Here is a 20,925-nt window from a genome sequence, read left to right as displayed (position 1 = left end):
CTAATTCTCAGCGCTAATGTCACGATGAGTTGCTTATCCGACCAACTATTCAATGTGAACCACATCATGACGATGCTTTTCAAGTTACTTAGCATTCTGGTGACCGTCCTATGCTTGCAACCACATTGCTATCTTATCTCCCCCCCCTCATTTAATAAGGTGAAACTTCTATAATTCTTGTCGGTCATCCCGAACTCTTAACACCATGTACAGTTAAAAGACAGAAGTCAGAACCGGGGTCTCCACATGGTATTACTTTGACTTGACGAAACAAATAGTCGAATCTATAATTTGCACCTAAACTAAACATATGAGTCTCTTCCTTATAACTCGTAAGCCGACTTCATAGGGGGTAAACGGGGTGTTCCTTTTCGCTAAAGCTTGTGCATATATAACGTTAGCTCTAAATTGAAACGTAATGCAGTCTTTCTACAATTAGCGATAGATTCAAGTTAGAGATAACGCGGGAATCGTGAAGGCACCTATTATAATGGAGAAAACTCAGTAAATAACCTTACTTGTTTTTCTCGTCTCGGTAGAATGAATTGTGAAGAAGCTGAAAAAAAAGAAGTGCCCCTTTTTTCATGGCCCAATAGTCCTGCTATGCACCCTGTTCATATAACTTCGCTGTCGTTTGTCCACGAGGATATGTCGTTTCTGATGTAGACCCTCTTTATTATCAATAACCCCATTTCTCTTATGGCGTAGACAAAGCAGTTGCCCCCGAGTTTGAACTTTGAAGCGCAAAAATTAAACCTGAAAACAAGCCCTTCTCGGTTTTCCACGCGTTGCTTCGGTCAATATTGGTTCGAGAAGATGTTGGAAACGGGAAAGAATGGTTCAAAAAAGGAGGGTTGACTTCTCTTCTGCTTTGCTGACCCAGCTGACATTCTTGCCCGTCGTCTGACCTGGCACAACAAGCTTACTTTAGCCCACATCACTTAACTTTTCTATAGATAAATTTCCTAACGGGGTTTGATTTTTAAACCTCCCCTTTTTTTTTGTCAATTCCTTCTGGCTTTTCAAATCTCGTGTGAACGAGCTCTAAAGGGCAAAGTCTAAATTAAGGAAATGACTGCTTAAAACACGGAGCCTTCGATTCTCTCTCACACTGTTGTCGTTAGGGGGCAAATAGCCAGATTAAGGTGATTATACACGTGATTCTTGACGACATTAGCTGGTGATGTGAAACCAGAAAAAAAAAATGAAGATTGGAAGTTGTGGTCACAAAAGGGCATGTGAACCAAGTCGAAGGGTTCGAGGAGAAACGTAATTGTATTTACCAATCGAGGCGACTCATCGTTTATCGTTTGGCACTTGCCTCAAAAGTGAGACGACAGTTCTCAATCATATTATTCTTTTTTGCCCATGAATTTTCACTTTGAATATGGCTAACGATGTGTTGAACGGAGAGGTTGGTCCCCGTCCACGATGTACGAGCGTTGTGATCACACATCATTAGCGTTCTCAATAATGCCAACTAGTCATTTATGGGGTGCAAAATGTGTTTTTCAAAACATACGAAATTATGATTGGAATGGAACAAAACCTTTGTAGACAAGGTTGGGCAGATTTTTCCAACGTAACTAGATGACAATTTTTTGGGGGGAATGAAGCGGCGGCGGTGCTCGACAAGATCGTCTTGGATAGTGTTGACGATAACTCGTCCGATCACGCCATTCCAAAGATGGGGACATTAGCCGCTATTTGTAGTAACGACGACGCGTGTATGGATAATGATGGAGAATGAGGAGGAGGTCGTCCGAATGCTACGTGACTCTATTTCTTGAAAGACGAAAGGGAGATTCGTGCTCACAAAACTTTTGAAGTTGCCATCCTTCGTGTCATTAAGCTAGAAAATTAGTTTTTGCACTTTTGGCAATGCGATGAGATCAATCGTTTATTATCATCGGCCTCCCTTTCGCCTCCGACTGAAGTTGCGAAATTGTCAAATGAGAACCCATCTTTTTACGAACCCATCATTGTATGGAGGACGTGATGTGATAGGTCAATCATATTAATCCCGTGATTTCTTCAGGAAATGGCAAATACTCATTAAAAACTTGCTTTTTTTTTTACGTGTCACCCAATATAGAAAATCCTTGCTCCAACTTATTTTGCAAAGAGAAATACTTACGCAACTATCTTTAATCTACATTGAGATTAACAACATATTGTGAATCATAAAAAATAAAAATAAAAAAGCTAACAAATAATTAAAAATTGATGTGAGGTTTATTCCTTCAAGAATTTAAGGCTTATAACATGTCGTTACTCTCACAGTTATCAAAAAGCTATTATGCTAGTAAAGCCCTTTGTAGAGGACTTTTCAACTAGCTCATAATATAAAGGGAAAAGTATCATAGAAAATCCTAAACTGTCATCACTATGACACTAATGCCTCAAAAAATTCTCTTTGTATTACTAAAAATCCTAAACTTATATCGTTGTGACCAATTACCCTCCGTCACGATCCGTCCACAGCTATTAAAATGCTACTTGTCGTCTTATGGACAACTGCAGACAAACATAGTCAAAGTGGATCCGTCAAAATAACATTTCATTCACTTCCTCGAGATACAAGAGAAATACATCGCTAATTAACTGCAAAACAAAACAAGTCCCAAATAATTTTAAAACAAAACAAGTTTCAAATAACAAGGAGAAATTATCATAACAAAGTTACGGATCACACGCGTAAAGAGTAAATCTATGGCTTCTTCATATCAAAATCGACGGTCGATCACCGAATCCATCTTCAATAATGAGCACACGCCAAATCTTCATCTGCTGCTAATTCGTCCTGACTTTTTTTTTTTTTTTTGGGTCGAAATCCGCCTTGACTTTAGTGAAGCCAAAACGACGTTGTTATGGAGTTAGTTGAGGGTATTGGTGTCCCAATGAGCATAGCAGCGTAAGATTTTTATATATTTTTCCCATTAAAAGAAAAAGATCATAAAAGTAGAGAAAAATTCCGGGGATCTATCGTGACAATTTAGCAACCGAATTATACGAGATCAATTGGAAAGAAGAACGTAACCTTCGATCCCAAACATAGGTATCCGACAGGTATTCCTCAGTAGGACTTTTTTCGAACACTTTCGAGGGAAGAGCACGATAAATAATGGCTGTAATTGTAAATAACAAGGATTCCGAAACGAAGGACAGCAACGACAATCGACGATTCAGAAAAGCAGAGCATGTTTGGTGCTAATCCTTCGCCTTTTTGCCACCCCATTGCCAACTAATCAATTTCCCAAAAACACAATAATAATAATATATTTAAAAAAAAAAAAAAAAAAACAGAATTTGTTCTTCCCGACGTCGAACTTTGACTTTGAAAGCCGACCATCCCTTCCTGGAAATCAATCGCTACATATCCAGCGCGCGTGCCCATTTTCACCTCTCTCTCTCTCTCTGGCGTTTCTCAACGACTCATTCGCGCAGACCCAATTCATTTCCTATCCCTCCCTTTCGCTCTCATCTTCTCTAGCGCCGTAAACCGAAAGGAACAAGAAGAAGGGAAGAGACAAAGGAACAAACGAAAATTCCGATCCTTCCATCGCCCGCCAGGGAAAGAAGAGACGCACGATGCCGTTTTGCGAGGTGCGCAACAATGGCATTAAGCTCTTCTACCGGACCTACGGTCGCGGACCCGTCAAAGTCCTCCTCATCATCGGTAAATATAACATTCTGGTTTCCATTGATTGGTTCTTTTTTCTTCTGTTTTTTGGGTGAGTGGGAGGGGTTGAATTTTATGTGGGTGGTTTCCGATTGATTGTTCTTGATTTGGCGGGGGTCGATGGGCAGGATTGGCTGGGACCCACGAGTCTTGGGGTCCCCAGATTAGGGGATTGACGGGCACGGACGCGCCCAACGACGGCGATTCGGCGGCCGTCGAAGGCGGAGCCGACAATGAGAGCGGCGGAGACAGCAGCGGGATCGAGGTCTGCGCATTCGACAATCGCGGCATGGGTCGGAGCTCCGTACCCACCAAGAAGTCCTCGTACACGTGAGTTTTTCTTTCATTTTATTCGATGTCGGATCCTCGATGATGATGCCTCTTGCTGTGCGTTTGCGTCTGTCTGTTTGAGGCATTGGCATTGCTGAAGTCGTAGGAACAGTAGTTTTCTTGCATTTCATTGGATGCTTCTTCTTCTTTCCACTCAGGCCTTTATTGACCTCGAAATGATTCAACGCTTGCAAGTGAATTATTTGAAGTTGTCTCCTTTCTGGTGATCTTTCGCTTAGACTTTTAAGTTTTAAAGCTGTTTCAGCTGTGAGGAAAGGAAATTGACTACATTTTTACGTAGGAGATTTGAGTCATTGGAACGATGGCTTCGTTATTTCTTTACTGAAAGTAGGCAGGAGTAAGTATCCATCTCTGAATTATTATCTCATCTGATGCATGATTGAGCCTCGTGGTTTGAACGAGTAAAACGTGGAATTGCCAAGACTCGGGATTTGGTTTGACTTTTCCTGCGATACATGTTCGCAACCAACTAAATAATATTGTTGTTCCTGGCCAAAGTCGACTTCCTCATTTAATAAAAGTTGGGAACGGTTGGTGCAGAACGAAGATAATGGCAAAGGATGCAATCGCAATAATGGATCATTTGGGCTGGAAAGAAGCCCATGTTTTCGGCCATTCAATGGGTGAGTCTTCACTTCACCTAAACTTTGTCAATATGCAGGTTTCATTTTAGTGTCTTTTTGTGCATTTGAAAAGCAACCCAATTTGTTAGAACATAGGCTAGATTTTTTGGGGGTCAATCAAAGTCCCAAGAATCTCAATATGTGCAGTTTCCCTTTTCTTTTCTGATGATTTATTTTACATTGGTTGTGAAACAGGGGCGATGATCGCTTGCAAACTGGCTGCTATCGTGCCCAACAGAATTCTTTCACTAGCTGTACTTAATGTAACTGGTGGAGGTTACGAATGTTTTCCCAAGGTAGAATGTCTCTTTATCATAGTTGTAAACCCTGATACTTGACCATGTTATGCCAATGTGTGGAGTTGATAGTTGCCTGTGAATTTCCAAAATGTTTTACTTTGAGTCAATGTCCATCAAGGCAACCAGCTCAAGGTATACACTCACACACCAAGCACTAGCAGGATGTAGACGTGCAATACGTGCCAACGATCATGCCCATGTACAGGATACTGCACTTCTGTATTGATTAGATGTTCGCTAAACAGTATCCCAATGTGGGTGTTGTTTATGATTTAGATGTTGGCAACAAGAGATCTCGCATATGTTGCAATAATGTCTATTCAGGCTGTATTAACAGGATGAGCATTACATTGATAGACATGGAAAAAATTTACCATGTGGCAGCTCTTTTTGGTCTAACATCACTCGATAATCCAAATTCCATATAATCACATGGTTAAACTCGTCGAGTTGCACCGGTCTATCAGTGTAGTCAAATTATATTTAAATACACTGATATTGAGGTAGCAAAGTTCTATGGTGATTCCGATTGAGCATGGTGCGCTCTATCTCTTCAAAGGAACTTCCTTTTGCAAGTTACTGCTACCCAGGACTGGTGTCGACTTGACTCTGAATTGTCTGTCGACTACAAAAGCCAATTATTTGTTTAAATCCCATGTGTTAATCGAATGAGCTTTAGCTGACCATATTCCTCGTCCTTGTAGCTTGACCGGAAAACGGTATCCATTGCATTTCGTTTCTTGAGGGCAAAAACTCCTGAACAGAGGGCAGCCGTGGACTTGGACACTCACTACTCAACGGTAAAAAATAATTTCAAAGTCGGTCAATGTGATGGTGTCAACTGTAGGAATGCATTAAAAGATTCTAGGGACATTAGATACATTTCCCTTTTCGTAAATATCTCATTTGGTCTGTCTTTGATTGGTCTTTTCTTATCTGCAGGAGTATCTGGATGAGTATGTAGGGTCTAACACCAGGAGGGCAATTCTATACCAAGTAAGAGATGCCAGACTAGGTTGAATTTTGTAGTTGGGCTGCATTTAACTTGTTACACTAACCAAATGAAGTGAATTCAATAGTCAAGGGGCTTTGTTAAATGGACGTGCCTTTTTGGGGGCGCACATGATTTAAGTTGAACCTCAAAGGCTTCAGGCTGACCTCAAAGGCTATATGCCTGAAAGCAGTATAAGTTTCCGAAACATGTTTAGAACATTGGGTTTGCAAAAGAAAAACACAATCATTAAGTCAGAAAGATTGCCTACGAATTAGAGTTGGAATCTTCATGTGTAAGGAATATACCATGGCCTTGTATAAAACGGTTGCATATCCACGAAATCTGCAAATGATTTTAAAGTTCCTCTGGTTGTTTGTTTTCTTGTATACTGAACTGAAAGAGGGATGTCTGAGCACTGCAACAGCCACCTCGCATTAAGACTGTCATTTGTATTCCTTAGTGCATCTTGAAACTCTTTTAGGAAGAGTAGTCTGTCCCGAATTTCCAAGCCAATCTTTAGCTCATAGCTTAGACTTGCATAATTGGCTCACCCCGATAATAAGGTCGAATGTTACTTTGATACATGACCCTTTTTGCCTCATTTGATCCTGACATGTTATGGCGTCGAAAGTTGACTTCAAGGTGAAACTCCACTCTCATGCAGGAATATGTCAAAGCTATATCAGCAAGTGGGATGCAATCCCCTTGTGGCTTTGAGGGTCAAGTCAATGCATGCTGGAGACATAAAATGACCCCGAGAGAGATTGAAATGATCCGTTCCACTGGATTCCTTGTGTCCGTCATCCATGGAAGGTAGCATAGACATGCCAAGCCTTTCTTTTGTTCTTTCAGGGCTCCAACATTGAACTTTGTGTATACAATAGCATTAGAAGCATTGTGAAGGAGGATCCTGTAGTGGCTGGGAGAAGCACATCCTAATAGAGGAAAATTGGTTCAGAATTTCAGACATTATAATTGCTTGAGCGATCAATATAAAAGCAGAAGACACACAACTGGGTAATCCCAGGAAATCTGCCCCCAATTATTGAATGATTATAATAAGTTGATCATAATGACAAATACATAAGTTGGGCATCCTTGTAAAATACAATTTCTAAGCAGCTTCAGCTTGTCTCTTATGTCAATGTCTTCTGTCTTCCATATTGTTTTTTCTATGCTATATCTAATGGAGGCTCTCCTCCAGCACCCAGTTGACTACATGTTACATGTTAGTTTCCCAGAAAACTATGCTGATTTAACTTCATTTTTGTTGCTGTTAGGCACGATGTCATAGCACAGATATATTATGCAAGGAGACTTGCGGAGAAGCTCCACCCATTCGCTAGAATGGTAGACCTTCATGGAGGGCATCTAGTGAGTCATGAGAGGACTGAAGAGGTAACGGTTTATCTCTACTAAAATTTTTTATGGGGATGTCAAAGGGTGGACTAAGCTTTGTTCTATGTGTTGCTGCATACCACCAGCAACTGGTTACTAGAACAGGAGAAACACTATGGGGAAAATTTCGAAAGAGTGAATTATGGTCCGTAACAATTAAATTCTTGCAGTGACTTGGATGTTGGAAGGGTTGACTTATATGGCTCATAGAGTGCTACAATTTCCCTCAATTCGCTATTGGTGTTGCACTACATGAAGAATAGTGGGTTAAACTTTTTGCATGGGATTTACATTAGATTCAAAAGATTTCCCAGATTCAGTCTGTCTTAGGAATGTTTACTAAAATTAATCGTACTGACTAGCTAGTGGCCTAGGGATTTTGAGAAACGACAATGTTAGAGAAGTGCATCATTATAGCTTTCCTCATTTATACTTTGGCTCGTCAAATTGATTACCAATGAATGTTGTCAAAATTATGCCTATAAGAGACCACAAAACTCCCCGTTCCTTGGCATGAGATCCCGTTGGTCACTTGAGTGTACCACATTGCCCTCGAGGCATCTGGTAATTGAATAGAAATATCCAAGGAAATCATTGAGTTCCTCGGACTTTCCAGGTCAATCAAGCTCTTCTTGAGTTGATCAAGGCAACTGAAATGAAGGTCAGCCCAGAGGACTGGACAAACTTGCCCACGAAAAGACCCGGTAACCATTTCTGTCCTCAATAAACTCAAATTTGCTTGTTGCTAACTTCATGGAATATAATGCTAAGAGACTCTTCATGAAGGACTATACGAGTGTATGGTTCCTTGACCTTCCGACTGTTTTTCTGATGGAATTGTTGATCCACAATGTCTAGGGTGGCTCATTATACATGCTATTCTGACACCGAAACGATAATTCCTAAGCTTACACATCTTTTGTACATGGAAAGTCCCTGACTATAAGCCTGCTTGTGTCGGAGCTCTTAAGGCTCAGCGTTTGGACCATGCTCTTAAGGCTCAGCGTTTGGACCATCTCCTAACCAAAGCTATCTATCTAAATTCACCTGAACAAATTAAAGCAATCCTAAAGGCTATTTACAGTATTGATAGTTGAAAGTCTCTTTGCTCATTAGTTCTGCTGACATAGAATGTTTGAAGATCTGAACATGGTCAGCGCTTGAAACGGTTCAGCAGGAGGAAATAGGCATTTTTTTCAATGTCCCAAGGAAATAACAAATTTGACTCATCTCTATACTGATGAATTTGCCAACATTTCTTTCAGGGTGGATAAGGTCAAAATTCACATTAGTAAGTAACACCGGAGGAGTAAGCGATGTCTCTATCACATACTGCATGCTAGAGAGGCTACATCTTGTCCTGCTATACTTCTTCAGCATGTTTGTGTTGGTATTTGAATATGGAAGAAAAGCCATACGAAGCCTCAAGCCCGTCAAAGTCGGAGCTTCCCTGACATAGCAGCATTCGGAGAAACCTCTTTTTAACCGGTGATTGTCCATTTCGCCATTGAATACGTTCAACATGTAACTTAATGTTTGTTCCCGTGGTTATCCGAGATCTCACGTGTTTAATGACTTCATGTTGCAGGTTTTTCTGATTCTTTTACCTTATCGGCATCGCTCTTATTTACCAGAGCAGGTGGCTCGGTTGAGCAAACTAGCATTTTATGCAACAACAAATGGAAATTCGGGAGTGAAGAAGAACAAGAGAGGCTAATTCGTTGGGCAGACTTATTCAAACGGGAGGATAAGAAGGAACTCAAAGTTTCCGGGTTCCGTCTTCCGTGCGAGTCGAGATGCGGAAAAATAATTTTTGCATCTAAGAGACAGAGAAGCTTAAAGTCCCTCTCTGTAACATGGAATGCTTTCTAAATACATCTGCTGATTATTGAATCCTGGTGTCTCTAAACTCGATGTTCCTAGCATGCAAAGTCATAAGTTTATCCAAATCGCAATGCAAATACTAAGAAACCCAACACAATGTCCTTCCTAGCTCCGGCCAAGTGTTGAACCATGTCTTTACTTTTAACTAATAACTAAGGCAGAAAAATACCTTTGATTGACTGAGGAAACATGTTATGGAAGTGCCAACGATGGGACCTGTTCTAAAATTCTGGCATGGAGATACCATCAAGAAAACGAAATGGAGGAGAGAGAGACTCTGGAACAAAGGTTTCATAAGGCAGAAGGTGATGAAGAGACGACGAAAACTTAACAAAACCATTAGGTATCAGAGGAGAATTACAAAAAAGTCATAAACCTATTACAATCATGTCAATTCAGCCTTAAACTTTTTTTTGGCCAATTCAATCCTAAACCTACTGCATTTATGTCAATTCAGTTTATGCGGCCAATTTTGGCCAAAAATCACCGAGGTGACACTGCTGACCGGATTTTTTTTTAAAAATCATTTTCTAATTTTTTTATAATTTTATTTTTTATAATTGCCTGCCCTAAGTCCAGAAAAAAAGTAAAGAAAATAATAAAATAAAAAAATGAAATTATTATTTAAAAAAGTCTACATCAAAGCCAGCACTATCAGGCCAAAATTAGCCAGATGCAAAAGATTTATAACTGAATTGACAAAAATTAAAAATTAAGACTGAATTGATACAACTGGAATAAATTTATGAAATTTTTTGGTGATTCTCTGGCTATTAGGCGACTGGCATACACTGCTGCTGAGCTAATCATGCAAAATGGGAGGGTAGAAGATTAAAAAGGGGAAGCGTTCCGGTGTTTGCAAACCAATCTAACGACGAAGCTGGCTTTTTTCCCATTGAAATAACGCCAACACACAGTTGAAATATCTCATGGATCAGGCGGGAAACAAAAAAGTTTGGCCGTTGCATCAGATGAACCGTGCAAGAAATCCAAACAACGCAAACCCAGAATCTAAAAGCAGCAGAAAAGAACAAAGGGAAAGAACAGATCAAAGTAGAGGGAGAAATCCTCACGATGCGAAGGATGAATTCTGCAAAACTTAAGAGTCGTGAAGATAACGAATCATGCGATTCAGTTCCCTCAAAGGAATCGCGGGTTCAGCAGGGGAAAACGACGGCGCGCGGATAAAAACTCTCTCGGAGAAAGCAGAATCCAACAAGAGAGAAACGGATGAACCATGAACGATGCTCGATCACGCTCCTCTTCATGCAACTTTAACAGAGCCATACATAAAATACTCAAGAGAGCAAGAGAGAGAGAGAGAGAGAGAGGTGAACTTGCCGGAGATGGTCGCCGGTGATGGAGGATGAAGATGAAGATTACTCGTGCGCGTTGCTCTTGCTCGCCAAGAGGAAGGAGGAGGAGGAGAAGAGCGAGAGAGAGCTGGGGTCAATTCATGGCAGGCCAATCATTTCCATCGAAGTGGTGGGAATATACTTTCGTGGCTCCTCGGGAATATCTCTTTCTTTACCTCCACGTTCTTCCCACGCCGGGAGTCAAAACTTCCTTGACAAACGAGGATTTTGTTTTTATTCTCATCAAAAGCAGAATTTTTGTTTAGTTTTCTAATAATTATCAGGAAAAATTATATCCGGATCTCTTAGTTATAATATAAAAATAATCAGAATTACTTTCCCGTAGTTTTCTCATACTCGAACAGGATGTCAAATTTCCATCCACGTCTTGTGATCATGCTTGCGAGGAAAATTATCTAAAACGTCCTAAATTATTATACTTTGGCCAAGTCAATCCTGAATTTTTCGATTTTATCAATTGAGTCCTAAATTTTTTCACGTTTTGCCCGACCAACTTTAGTCGAAAATTGTTGACGTGAAGGAAAGTAATGTCAAGTAAGATGGACGACGTTGACGCCAACGATTTTTTGGTAATTTCTTTTTAAAAATATTATTTTTATTTTTTCTTTTTCTTTCATTTTTTCCTATCACTTCTTGCAAGGGTCGCCTTTTTAAAAATATATATATATATATAAAAATAGACTACAACAATGTCGTTTATCCTACGTGATATTACCGGCATCCACGTCGCCTATTTTTAGTGAAAATTGGTCAAACGGGCTCAATTGAAGAAACGTAAAAAGATTTGGGGTTAAATTGCAAAATTAAAAGGTTTAATATGAATGGGCCAAAATGCAATAAGTTTGAGACTTCTAAGACAATTTTCTCCGTGCCCATGGGTGGCTAACAACACTCGTCGTTGTCCACAAAACTTCGGACTTTTACCGGATTACGTTATACCTATCAAGTGATATTACTTTTGGGTTTGCGATGCTCAGGCAAAAATTTCAATCGGGTTTCACACCGAATATTTTTGTTACCTCATCTACATGTATAAACTATGGAAAAAACCTTCGTGAAAGGAAAATCGATATGTTAACTCATTCCGTATCATGAATTTCCCCGCAAAATATTCAATGAAATGCTTCTCTTTTTTCTTTTTTTTCTCATTTCGAGGTTGAATTCGAACATCACTATTTATTTTGATTAATTTGATCTAAGTAGAATTTTGTTCAGGCAAATTAATTCTCGAAATCGCCAACTCGTGTACTGAAAGTCCCATCGTATTTTGTGGACCAATACCATATCGACTAGGAGGGTTCAGGGTCAAGGCCCAATAATGAACTGCCACAGCGCTCGGGCTTAAGGTCCAAAACGACGCCTCTCTCCGCGTTCCCAAAATACGCCTCGTCGTTTCACTCTGCTTAAACCCTCACCGCTGTCTTCCCCTGTCGTGCCTCCGTTTTGTGCTTCCCACGTGCTCGGAGCTTGAGCTGCGAAGCAGGAAGAGCTCTAATGGCTGCACAAGCGAAAACCCCCTGGGAATTTAGCTGGTTTCTCTCTCTCTCTCTCTCTCTCTCTCTCTCTCTCTCTCTTCTTGATTTACACTTGTTTCCCTTTTGTCTTTAATCTTGTCTTTTACTGGGAAGTTGCAAATGTTGATGTTGGATTAGCGATTGAAGTGAGTGTCCGTATCAATCTCGTACTAATCTTGCCACCCATGAAATCCTTTCCTTTTTCTTCTTTTGAGGTGTCGTGGCCTACCATGAGTTACCGTGTAAAGTTTCAGAAGCTTAGCGAAAGCATTCTTCTAATTTGCGCATTCAAGATGAGATTTTTACAGAATGTCTTCGATCTTTTTAACTTTGTGTCCGCAAGTGTACTCGGTCAATTCTTTTGGCGTATGTTTAGCATGCATCATCGTCATCACTACGCGCTTCAAAATAGTCTCAAGATTGAGATAAACGTTTTCCACAGTAAGTAGACATTTAGCGATACAGTGCAAGCAAAGATAACCACCAAATCTAATGTGGGTATAGCTTGTGGTACTTAGAATAAGACCTCACATTGACCTCATAACTCTCATATCCTGAATGCTTGTGTGACATGTCCCAGTTCTGCTTAGTGTACTTTTGAGCATGTATTTCAGATATTGAACCTTGCAACTGTGACACTAGTATGGCAAATTCCCTTATTCTTGAAGTCACATCCTTTTGCAGTGACTTGGAAGTAGATTTCGAGTCCGATGAGAAAGCTTCCATGGTCTATGCAGCATTAGCTGTCGATAAAGAGGTATCTTTGATCGTGCTTCAGCGTTTTATCTGTAGATGGTTGGTTAAATTTTGCTTATGTTGTTTTTTCCTTTCAATGGCAGTTGCAACCAGACAAAGTGAAGAGGAACATGTCTGTTTCTGATGGAAAGCTTACAGTGTGAGCTTCTTAACAACTATTAGTTACAATAATGGGGGTGTTTCTAACTAATCGATGAACGTGTATGTATGTGTCTGGAGAGAAACTCAACTGAGACTCGTTTTGTCTTCTGTGTATCTCGTACCTACTCAGATGAAGCCATAGCTGTCCCTCTTCATTATACTTTCTTGTTTGCCACATATGTATAAGCATTTAGGGTAGAAACAGCATTGGTGCCTGTCAAGTTCTCGTCATCGTTGAGGAGTTGACCAAACTCGATTCACTGTTTTGTTTCTTCTTTGTATCGATGGCAGACGGTTCGAGGCAGTCGAGGCGAGATTTCTTCGAGCATCATTCAGTTCCTTTGTTGATGTGCTTACACTTGCCACAAAAACCATTGAAGAATTTGGAGGAGGAATGGCTTTGTGATGCTTGCTATCCACCGAATGCAAATTGTTACGTCCGACGCGATATCTTTTCTCTAGGTGGCCTTTCGGAAATTCGTTTTAACTGCAGGATGAGTCTCCCCAGTTTGTGTAGTATACTTCTTGTAATTTTAGGTTGCCGAAGTATCAGTTTGCTCTTTAGCTTTCATGGAATCGTGTAAAGACACTACATCAACTCCAGATTTTTGGCAGATATCCAAATCCAACTACAATGCTTAAGTAGAAACATGTCCAAATTCAGTTCCAGGGGGTATGATGAACTGATAAGCGATCATACCTCCTCACAGTGTTCGCCTGTTTTGTGCTTTGAAGACTGATATCTCCTGGTCAGAAAATAGTGTCCATAGCCCAAGTATGCAAACATATCAAGCAGATTTCAAGCAGATTTTCTCGCTGGTTAGGCACTTTTAGATGTGCCTTTTAACATTTATCGCAGAGATTATCTTTCGTCTAAGGCAGAACTTAAACAGGAGGTTTCAATTTAATGCAAATATCCTTTCATTGTAATTGTGAATCTTGATTGCAAGTTTCTTAAGCATAAGCACCTTCAGTTTAATCCGGACTCTGGAAATGAGTTGCTCTAGAACTCGAGGAAAAAGACAAAACGTGTTTGGTACATATAAGCTCCTGACATAAATTTCCCCCTAGTTGTGTTGCACGCTGCCTGGTGGACATTTGGGGCAAATTTGTGCAATTGTTATGAAGCTCTCTTCAAATCATTTGCTATGGATATGAGCTCATTGATTTTCTCTGAATCAAAAGAGATGACAAACGATGCTTCCAGGAACTAGGAAACCAACATGACTCAACCAATGAATTTCACAAACGTGCAAAGAATCTGAGCAAGAAATGAGACATTATGTAACGTTGATACTTACACCAGGTACTGCTTACTGGGCGGTCATGTAAAAGTATACAGGCAACATACCATAACACGAGGTTGTGCTGTAAGCATACATAAGAAAACTGGTTGCTACATACCGTGATCGTGAAAACGAAAAAACTATTGCTGGAAAAATAAATTTATCAGACAACAACATGGCTTTGAAAAAGAAGAAAAGAAAGGAAGAGAAATCAATTGGATACTCCTTCCTCTGCATCTGTGCCCTTTCTTTGTTTGATGATCCTCTATCGCTCAATATTCATCCAAGTAAGTATATAGCATGTCATCCTTCTTTGACTTGCGGCGACTAAGCAAAGCCTTGAGTAGACGTTTGCTTTTGCTGGGGTGTTGATCGATCGGCTTACCATTCTCCCTCTCCGCATGCAATCGCATCGAAAAAGATTTTCTCGGCTCTGAAGGATACTGCAAAAAGTAATGCCAGTTCGCAGGATTCAGATCTGGTGCAGTAGAATTCAACAAATAAGCCACATGGATAGAAGGATTGTTTTACACTTACTCGACGACCTACGATGGAAAGATTTGGAGTGGTCGGCCTACTTGGGTTGGGGGTAGTCGGCCGACTCGATTTCGGAGTCACCGGTCTGCTCGAGAGTGATCCAGAACGCAAGAGTGGGAATCGGTTTGGTGATACTGTCCGTTTATCTGATTTACATAGGTAAATATCAAGAAGACTCTTAACAGATAATTCGAGAGAGGAGCAGTTTCAAAGAAAATCAGGAACGTGAAGAATATCCAAACAACCTCAAAGATCGCCACCAAGCATACTCTTAGTGAAAGTAACATGGACTTACCTAATTCTTTTTTGGGCACAGTGGAGGTAAAAGAAAAGGTTCCAGATCGCTGAGGAGGTCGAGGAGATGGTGATCGAGAGCGACCTTTACTGTATGGAACAAATGTGAAAATACAAATGATTTGAATTGTCCTAGCATGCTTGCAAAGAACTGAGATGCCAATATGAAGTTGATACTTACCTGGGAAAAGATTGAGTAGGAGTATCTCTTATGGTGGCTCGGATGGCTTTAGGAAAACAATCAAGTGATAATAAGTATCATTCATGATCGAATGTTGCACCAAACTAACTTCTTGAGTCGAAGAGAAAAAAAGAAATAAAGCAATCTACCATGTTTGAAATGATGCCACTCATCCTCATCATCCAGGCTGCAACCATACTTCAATTTACTACCATCAGAGCCACGCATTGTCTCTCCAACTGATCATAGACGACAGATATAAGCATCTAATACATCTACATTCATAATCGTAGAAACGACGAACAATTAAACATAGGTTGATATGTTCACCACCAACCTGGCAAAATATACCGCTTGTGGTACTTGGGGGTATCGATAACCAGAGACTGTTGGGAGCGGCCCTCATGATCTATATACTCTTGGCATGTTCGAAGTCTCTAAAATGCGAATCAAATTATTAAAGAAGAATGTCAAGGCTTACTTGAACTTTGGTTCATCTACGATGCACAAAACAGTTAGCAATACTCTGCAAGTTTTGCTACTCATAGGACAAGCTGTATACTATATGGACTACGAGTTAAGCAAACTGCCAATAAAAGCACATAATCCATGCAAAACAGCCACTGATTCTCATGCGACGGCTCTGAATGAGTACCAGCCACAATACATTTACATACAATAGTGAAAATGTGAATGGAAGCCACCGTACATTTGCATCTCATAAGAGAGATGAACTTTAGCAGGAGCTCCCTTTTAAAAAAAAAAAAAAATTTCGGTGTTAAACACTTCATTGAAGTCGCACTAAGGGCGTGTTGAAAATCATTTAAGCTGGTGCCCCATTTTATTTTAATCAAACTACCTTGATGTAAATGTATTAACGGATCAGATGAGACTTAAACTTCTTACGGCAGTCATCATATGATGCCAGCAGACCCTGGGTGACCCCAACTTTTAACGTTTTCGAGGACCAACAAAAAGATCATGTAGTATATCAGCCAGCCTCCATCTGAAATGGTACCCTAGATAACAGAAAATTCAACATAATGGACGGTTTTCTACTCAGACCCTTCCTCGCTCTATGTGCAGCCGACATTACAATTTCACAAGAAATTGAACGACATCAGACATTCTGAACGGTCAGCCAATTATATCATACTCATAATTAGAAGATACGTGGTCAACATAAACTATAAGTTCCACATTCTGATCAAATCGCCTTCACACTCCAGTGAACTTTTGCACCATTTCAATCTCGACTTCAGACGAGGCTAGTTATCTCAATAACAACTCTATTAACTTCATAAATAAAATAAATGAAGGATTGATTACATTCAGCAGATACACACACCAAGAACATAATATAAGAGACAACCTTCCCAGATTTACCTGCTCAATGCAAGATACACGAAACTCTGTGCCAGAAACCTCGTCAACCTTTTCATCAAGGAGATCATTAACCTTGTAAGTAACAGAACCCAAGTGATCCACAGTATTCACAAGAGCTTTTATGGCATAATCTCTTAATGTTTCGACCACTCTGCATACAGAACACAAGGAATTGCAAGAAAAAGAAAAGGTTAATACGGCTAAAAAAGCCGACCATGCAATTGTTGGTGTATCCATAAAAGAAGACACTTGAACTACTCACATTTGTTTTTGGTCATCGTTGGTATATGACATTTCAAAATACTCAGCTGCTGAGTATAGTTGTGTCCTCAGGTTTTTTAAATCCTAAAATAACAGAAAAGTCCGATCAGAAAAACGAACATTTTGTTTCAAGGAACAGAGTAGGAGAAGTAGATCCGACAATTAAGTATAAAGGAAGCATGAAAAATAGCCACGGGGTTAGCTGGTGAATAAGAACTGCATCCTGTGTTAACTCCGTAATGCAGTCAAATAGATGGGCAAATTTCATTTTGCATCTTGAAATTCAGTCTCAAGCTCATTTTGCTCCCTGATAATATTTTTCTCACTTCGGCCCCTGAACATCATTGATTTGAGTCGCTTTAACCTCAGAACTTCATCTTGTGTTAATTTGGAAATCATTAACTAGGCATGCCATATGAATGAGATGTCACCTTCCAATAAATCCATAATCCCTCCATCACCTTTTCTCTGTCACATTCTCTTTTGGCTGCTAATTGGAGAGATTCGCCGTTTTGCACGTGTAACCTTATATTAGGCAAATCTTTGCCATTACCATGCCTTAGCTCTCATATTCTCCTATGTGTTTGAGTAAGAATGGTTACAGAGAGCACCACATAATTCTGTGTAAAAAGTAAGCGTCTTTAACAGTGCGAATGTGGACAAACAGACACTAACTCTTGGCGAGTAAACGAGACACATACCTTTTAAGAAAGCAAAATGAGAATTAAACCAACTCTTGGGGAGAAGAGTTAACTTTTCTCAAGGTAGTTTGACAGATAGGCATAGCTGTAAGCCATGTCATGACAATCTCATGGACAATCAAGTGTTACGGGGACTGAAGCACACTGTGTTTCCTCAATAAACCCTCTAAACATCTCAAGATCTCATCAAGTGGATATCATTCGAGGCATTCTGAAACTAGCTCAACCATCAAGGGACAAACCATTGAATCATTACCATTGCCTTCATGTTTCCCAAGTGTCTCTGCATCAGAAACTCTTGTGTGCACACATACTACAGAACCAGGACACACTAGCTCATTTCTTCATCGTAGTGCCTGTTGCCTATCATTCATCTACTTGGCTACACATGTTAGTCTACATTAGTAAAAGTCTCTCTGGCTGGAAGATCAACGATACCAATGAGAGGCTACACCATTCCATTAAATCAACTCACCGGACATCACATCGCTACATTTGGTTCAACAAATAGCAACAGCTAGAAAGGCAAGGGGTCGCAATGAGAAGCTCGCTTTTAAACTGTCCAGGGAGATGCTAAAACACAGCCAGAGATAACCAAAATGCACAATTATGTGAGACAAGATTACCTTGAGACTATCCGAGAAGAGCAAGCTCTGCTGCATAGATACCTCATCATAATTGGAAGCTTCATGAGAGATTGGAAACGAAGATGCTGTCATCATTCCCATGAGGATGGAGCTCGGAGTTTCAATGCCTCAGGCTGCAGCAAGTTACTGTTAACGGCTCAAAGTCTTTTCCAGTTTGCATTTGAAAATACAAGCACCAAAAACAAACACCCAGAAACACACCCAGCTTGAAATTGAGCGGATCAAATCGTTATGCCACCAACATCAAGCACCAGAAACCCTTTGAATGCACAGTAGAAAAAGAAAGAGAGAGAGACAATGTGTCTGTAAAAGAAGAATATATTCTTATTCAACCATTGAATAAGCTTGGTTCAGGAAAAGTAAAAGAAAATCAAGATAGGGCAGTTGATACTTGTCACATTTCCACAGGAGCACAACTACCCGAAACCAAAATATCAATTAAAGTAAGCACCGAATTGAATTTTTTTTCCCAAAAAAAGAGTATAATCCCACGCATACAGACATTGAGACAAGATCATCGTGAATCTTCAGCTGCACACCACATACATCAAATTCACCACATTAAGGACCAAACCCAATGCTCGGAAACCATGGAAACGCATGAAAATTGTTGAACTTCTCCACCCAAATCAATGTGGGACAAAAGTAGACCAAAGCAAATACAAAGTTCCACAAAACAAGAAGCTGCCGAATTGAGACCCGAATACGACCCATTCGAGGAAAAGAGCGAATCAAGCAAAAGCCGGATCATTCAATGGAGCAATTCTCTATTGAAACCAAGAAAAGCCGAGTGCATTTTTACCCCCGCAGAAAAGCTGTGCACTGAAGCTTCCGCTACCAAATACTAACCTCGGCGTTTCACCTGGAAGAAAGCGCCAGGAAACGAACCGTTTGGCTTGCCACACCGGAAGTTTCAAACTCCACCAACACCATAAACACGAAGGCTCAGGAGGTTAAATAGGCCAAAAGAGTACGCAAGCAGGCCATTTCTTCCCGCATTGAGAGAGGGGCCTATAGCATCATCCGTTTGGTAAGTGATTTTTGACAAAACAGGCATAAAACGACAAAGCTTCGGTCCTGTCACGCACAGTTTCGAGGAAATGGGAGTGTTAAGTTCAAAAGGCAAAGAAAGGGTGACCTCGCTGGAGAGCTTAAAAACGTAGAGAGAGAGAGAGAGAGAGAGAGGCGATAGAGGAGAGCACGTCGGTACTACGGAGAAAGGAACGATTTTTCTTTTTCCGAGTTGAACAGGGTAGCGGAAATTATCTGTCTTTTTCCCAGGAAACCCATCAGCTCATTCTTTATTTTTCCCTATAATTCTACAAAATTTAATGCAGTTTTACTATGTTGACAAGAACAGCAGAGTGCCTCTCTGCCCGGCTCAAACCCTCTTCTAATAGAATCGAATGAACTTAGATGCTAAGTATTTGGGACAGAATTTGAATGAGAAATGCAGACAATGGGGATCGAGCAAATTTGCTGAGGCTATAGGGTTGTTTACGATGTTCCTTAGACCTTTTTGAGCAGAAGAAACGGGTCTGTCTCCTGTCCCAAAGCTCAATTGGCCATGATTATGCCGGGGGGTGATTGAAAGGGTCCCGCTTGGTGTTGCCTTTTGCTTGATTAGTGGAGTGGAGGAGACCACTTTTGAGGATTGAACAGCAACTTTTGTCTAACACGCCTCTCCCCTTGAGCAAATTAGGCACGACGCCATCCCTCGTTCATGTCTTTTCAGCTCTCTCACTTACTCTTTCATTCAATTTCACATTGGTGCCAGTGATGTTGTTACATGGGAGATTATGGCTCTAAAGTTCGGAGCAGCTTGGTGTTAAGATCTCGAGCTGCCGGGTCGCGAGCTGACTTGACTATTCCCTCCCCGAGTAAATTTGTCCCTGCCCGGCCGGCATTCTTGACCTAAATGTTGTTAAAAGTGATTCAATATCACGTCGGTCGAGTTCCCATACCACCACGACGCCTGCCCATTGGCATGGCAATGCCTTCGATCACACACACCATATAGAAGGGGGAAGGCCCTTGTAAGGCACGCACCAATCGGTGTTCTGTCCCTTTCAAGTTCTAACTCCACTGTCGTCACAAAAAAACAGAAGGAAAACTCCAACCGAACTATTATGGCCAATAAGGCCCCTCCATTTCTGAGTCTAATTAAGAGGTTCGGCCCATTTAGAGGTAAGATCAACTCACCCATAAACCACACGAACAAACCGACAGTTGGGGAATCGGATGATATTCCTCGGTACGCGTAAGATCAACAGTTGCGGGTTCATTGATTTCGATTAGAACCATCGAATGGACGGATCTGGTTCGGATTCTGATTAGGAATGACCCCGATTGAAATAAGCCAATTTAATCCGTTTTAATCCGTTTTTATGCAATGTAAATAGAGCGATATATACCTGACCCATATCAATAAAATACTTGCATATTTAGCTCAATGTAGGAAAATTCATATCTAAATCTAGGTGAGAGTGAGAAGTGAGTGGGCGTGAGAGAGAATAAAAAGAGAGCTATATAGATATGTTAGGTCTAAGTAAATTGAAAACTTGTTTTATGATCCATCTATGGCTCATTTAAGACTCGTATTACGTTTAAACCT

The 20,925-nt window shown here is 40.5% G+C and overlaps 3 protein-coding genes and 1 long non-coding RNA gene across 9 annotated transcripts; 3 read left to right on the top strand and 1 right to left on the bottom strand.

Moving 5' to 3' along the window:
* Positions 1-1,496: 1,496 nt before the first annotated feature.
* Positions 1,497-19,911, top strand: LOC125315816. Its single transcript, XR_007199096.1, has 3 exons — positions 1,497-1,506; positions 10,336-10,562; positions 19,475-19,911. It is a non-coding gene; the product is annotated as an uncharacterized LOC125315816 (long non-coding RNA).
* Positions 3,426-9,174, top strand: LOC115754316 (putative aminoacrylate hydrolase RutD). Of its 4 annotated transcripts, XR_007199095.1 has the most exons (12): positions 3,426-3,503; positions 3,541-3,679; positions 3,811-4,012; positions 4,574-4,656; positions 4,852-4,952; positions 5,660-5,755; positions 5,898-5,951; positions 6,614-6,762; positions 7,230-7,347; positions 7,964-8,051; positions 8,613-8,858; positions 8,936-9,174. XR_007199095.1 is itself a non-coding variant. In XM_030693300.2 (11 exons), exons 1-10 carry the CDS (start codon positions 3,592-3,594, stop codon positions 8,804-8,806), a joined length of 1,173 nt encoding a protein of 390 aa, XP_030549160.1. In that variant the 5' UTR covers positions 3,510-3,591; the 3' UTR covers positions 8,807-8,831; positions 8,933-9,174. The 4 variants fall into 4 exon arrangements, 3 of the variants coding, with proteins under 3 accessions (XP_030549160.1, XP_030549159.1, XP_048137650.1); XM_030693300.2 differs by lacking the exon at positions 3,426-3,503 and having other exon boundaries at positions 3,510-3,679; positions 8,613-8,831; positions 8,933-9,174; XM_030693299.2 differs by lacking the exon at positions 3,426-3,503 and having other exon boundaries at positions 3,510-3,679; positions 8,613-8,835.
* Positions 11,993-13,667, top strand: LOC115754321. Its single transcript, XM_030693310.2, has 4 exons — positions 11,993-12,139; positions 12,806-12,878; positions 12,961-13,016; positions 13,310-13,667. The coding sequence occupies exons 1-4, from the start codon at positions 12,102-12,104 to the stop codon at positions 13,422-13,424; spliced, it is 282 nt and encodes a 93-aa protein (XP_030549170.1). The 5' UTR covers positions 11,993-12,101; the 3' UTR covers positions 13,425-13,667.
* Positions 14,301-19,358, bottom strand: LOC115754317 (protein ABIL2-like). 3 transcript variants are annotated; one of them, XM_030693301.2, is made up of 10 exons: positions 19,161-19,358; positions 18,291-18,424; positions 16,965-17,047; positions 16,703-16,853; positions 15,654-15,753; positions 15,466-15,555; positions 15,317-15,362; positions 15,137-15,225; positions 14,842-14,987; positions 14,301-14,747 (listed from the first exon to the last, which is right to left on the bottom strand). In XM_030693301.2, exons 2-10 carry the CDS (start codon positions 18,390-18,392, stop codon positions 14,577-14,579), a joined length of 978 nt encoding a protein of 325 aa, XP_030549161.1. In that variant the 5' UTR covers positions 18,393-18,424; positions 19,161-19,358; the 3' UTR covers positions 14,301-14,576. The 3 variants fall into 3 exon arrangements, with proteins under 3 accessions (XP_030549161.1, XP_030549163.1, XP_048137651.1); XM_030693303.2 differs by having other exon boundaries at positions 19,114-19,352; XM_048281694.1 differs by lacking the exon at positions 19,161-19,358 and adding an exon at positions 18,513-18,798.
* Positions 19,912-20,925: the final 1,014 nt, after the last annotated feature.

Source organism: Rhodamnia argentea, chromosome 7 (genome assembly GCF_020921035.1).
Source record: "Rhodamnia argentea isolate NSW1041297 chromosome 7, ASM2092103v1, whole genome shotgun sequence".
NCBI classification, from domain to species: Eukaryota; Viridiplantae; Streptophyta; class Magnoliopsida; order Myrtales; family Myrtaceae; genus Rhodamnia; species Rhodamnia argentea.
Note: the sequence above shows the minus strand (reverse complement) of the source record. Positions and strands in the feature narration are given on the sequence as shown.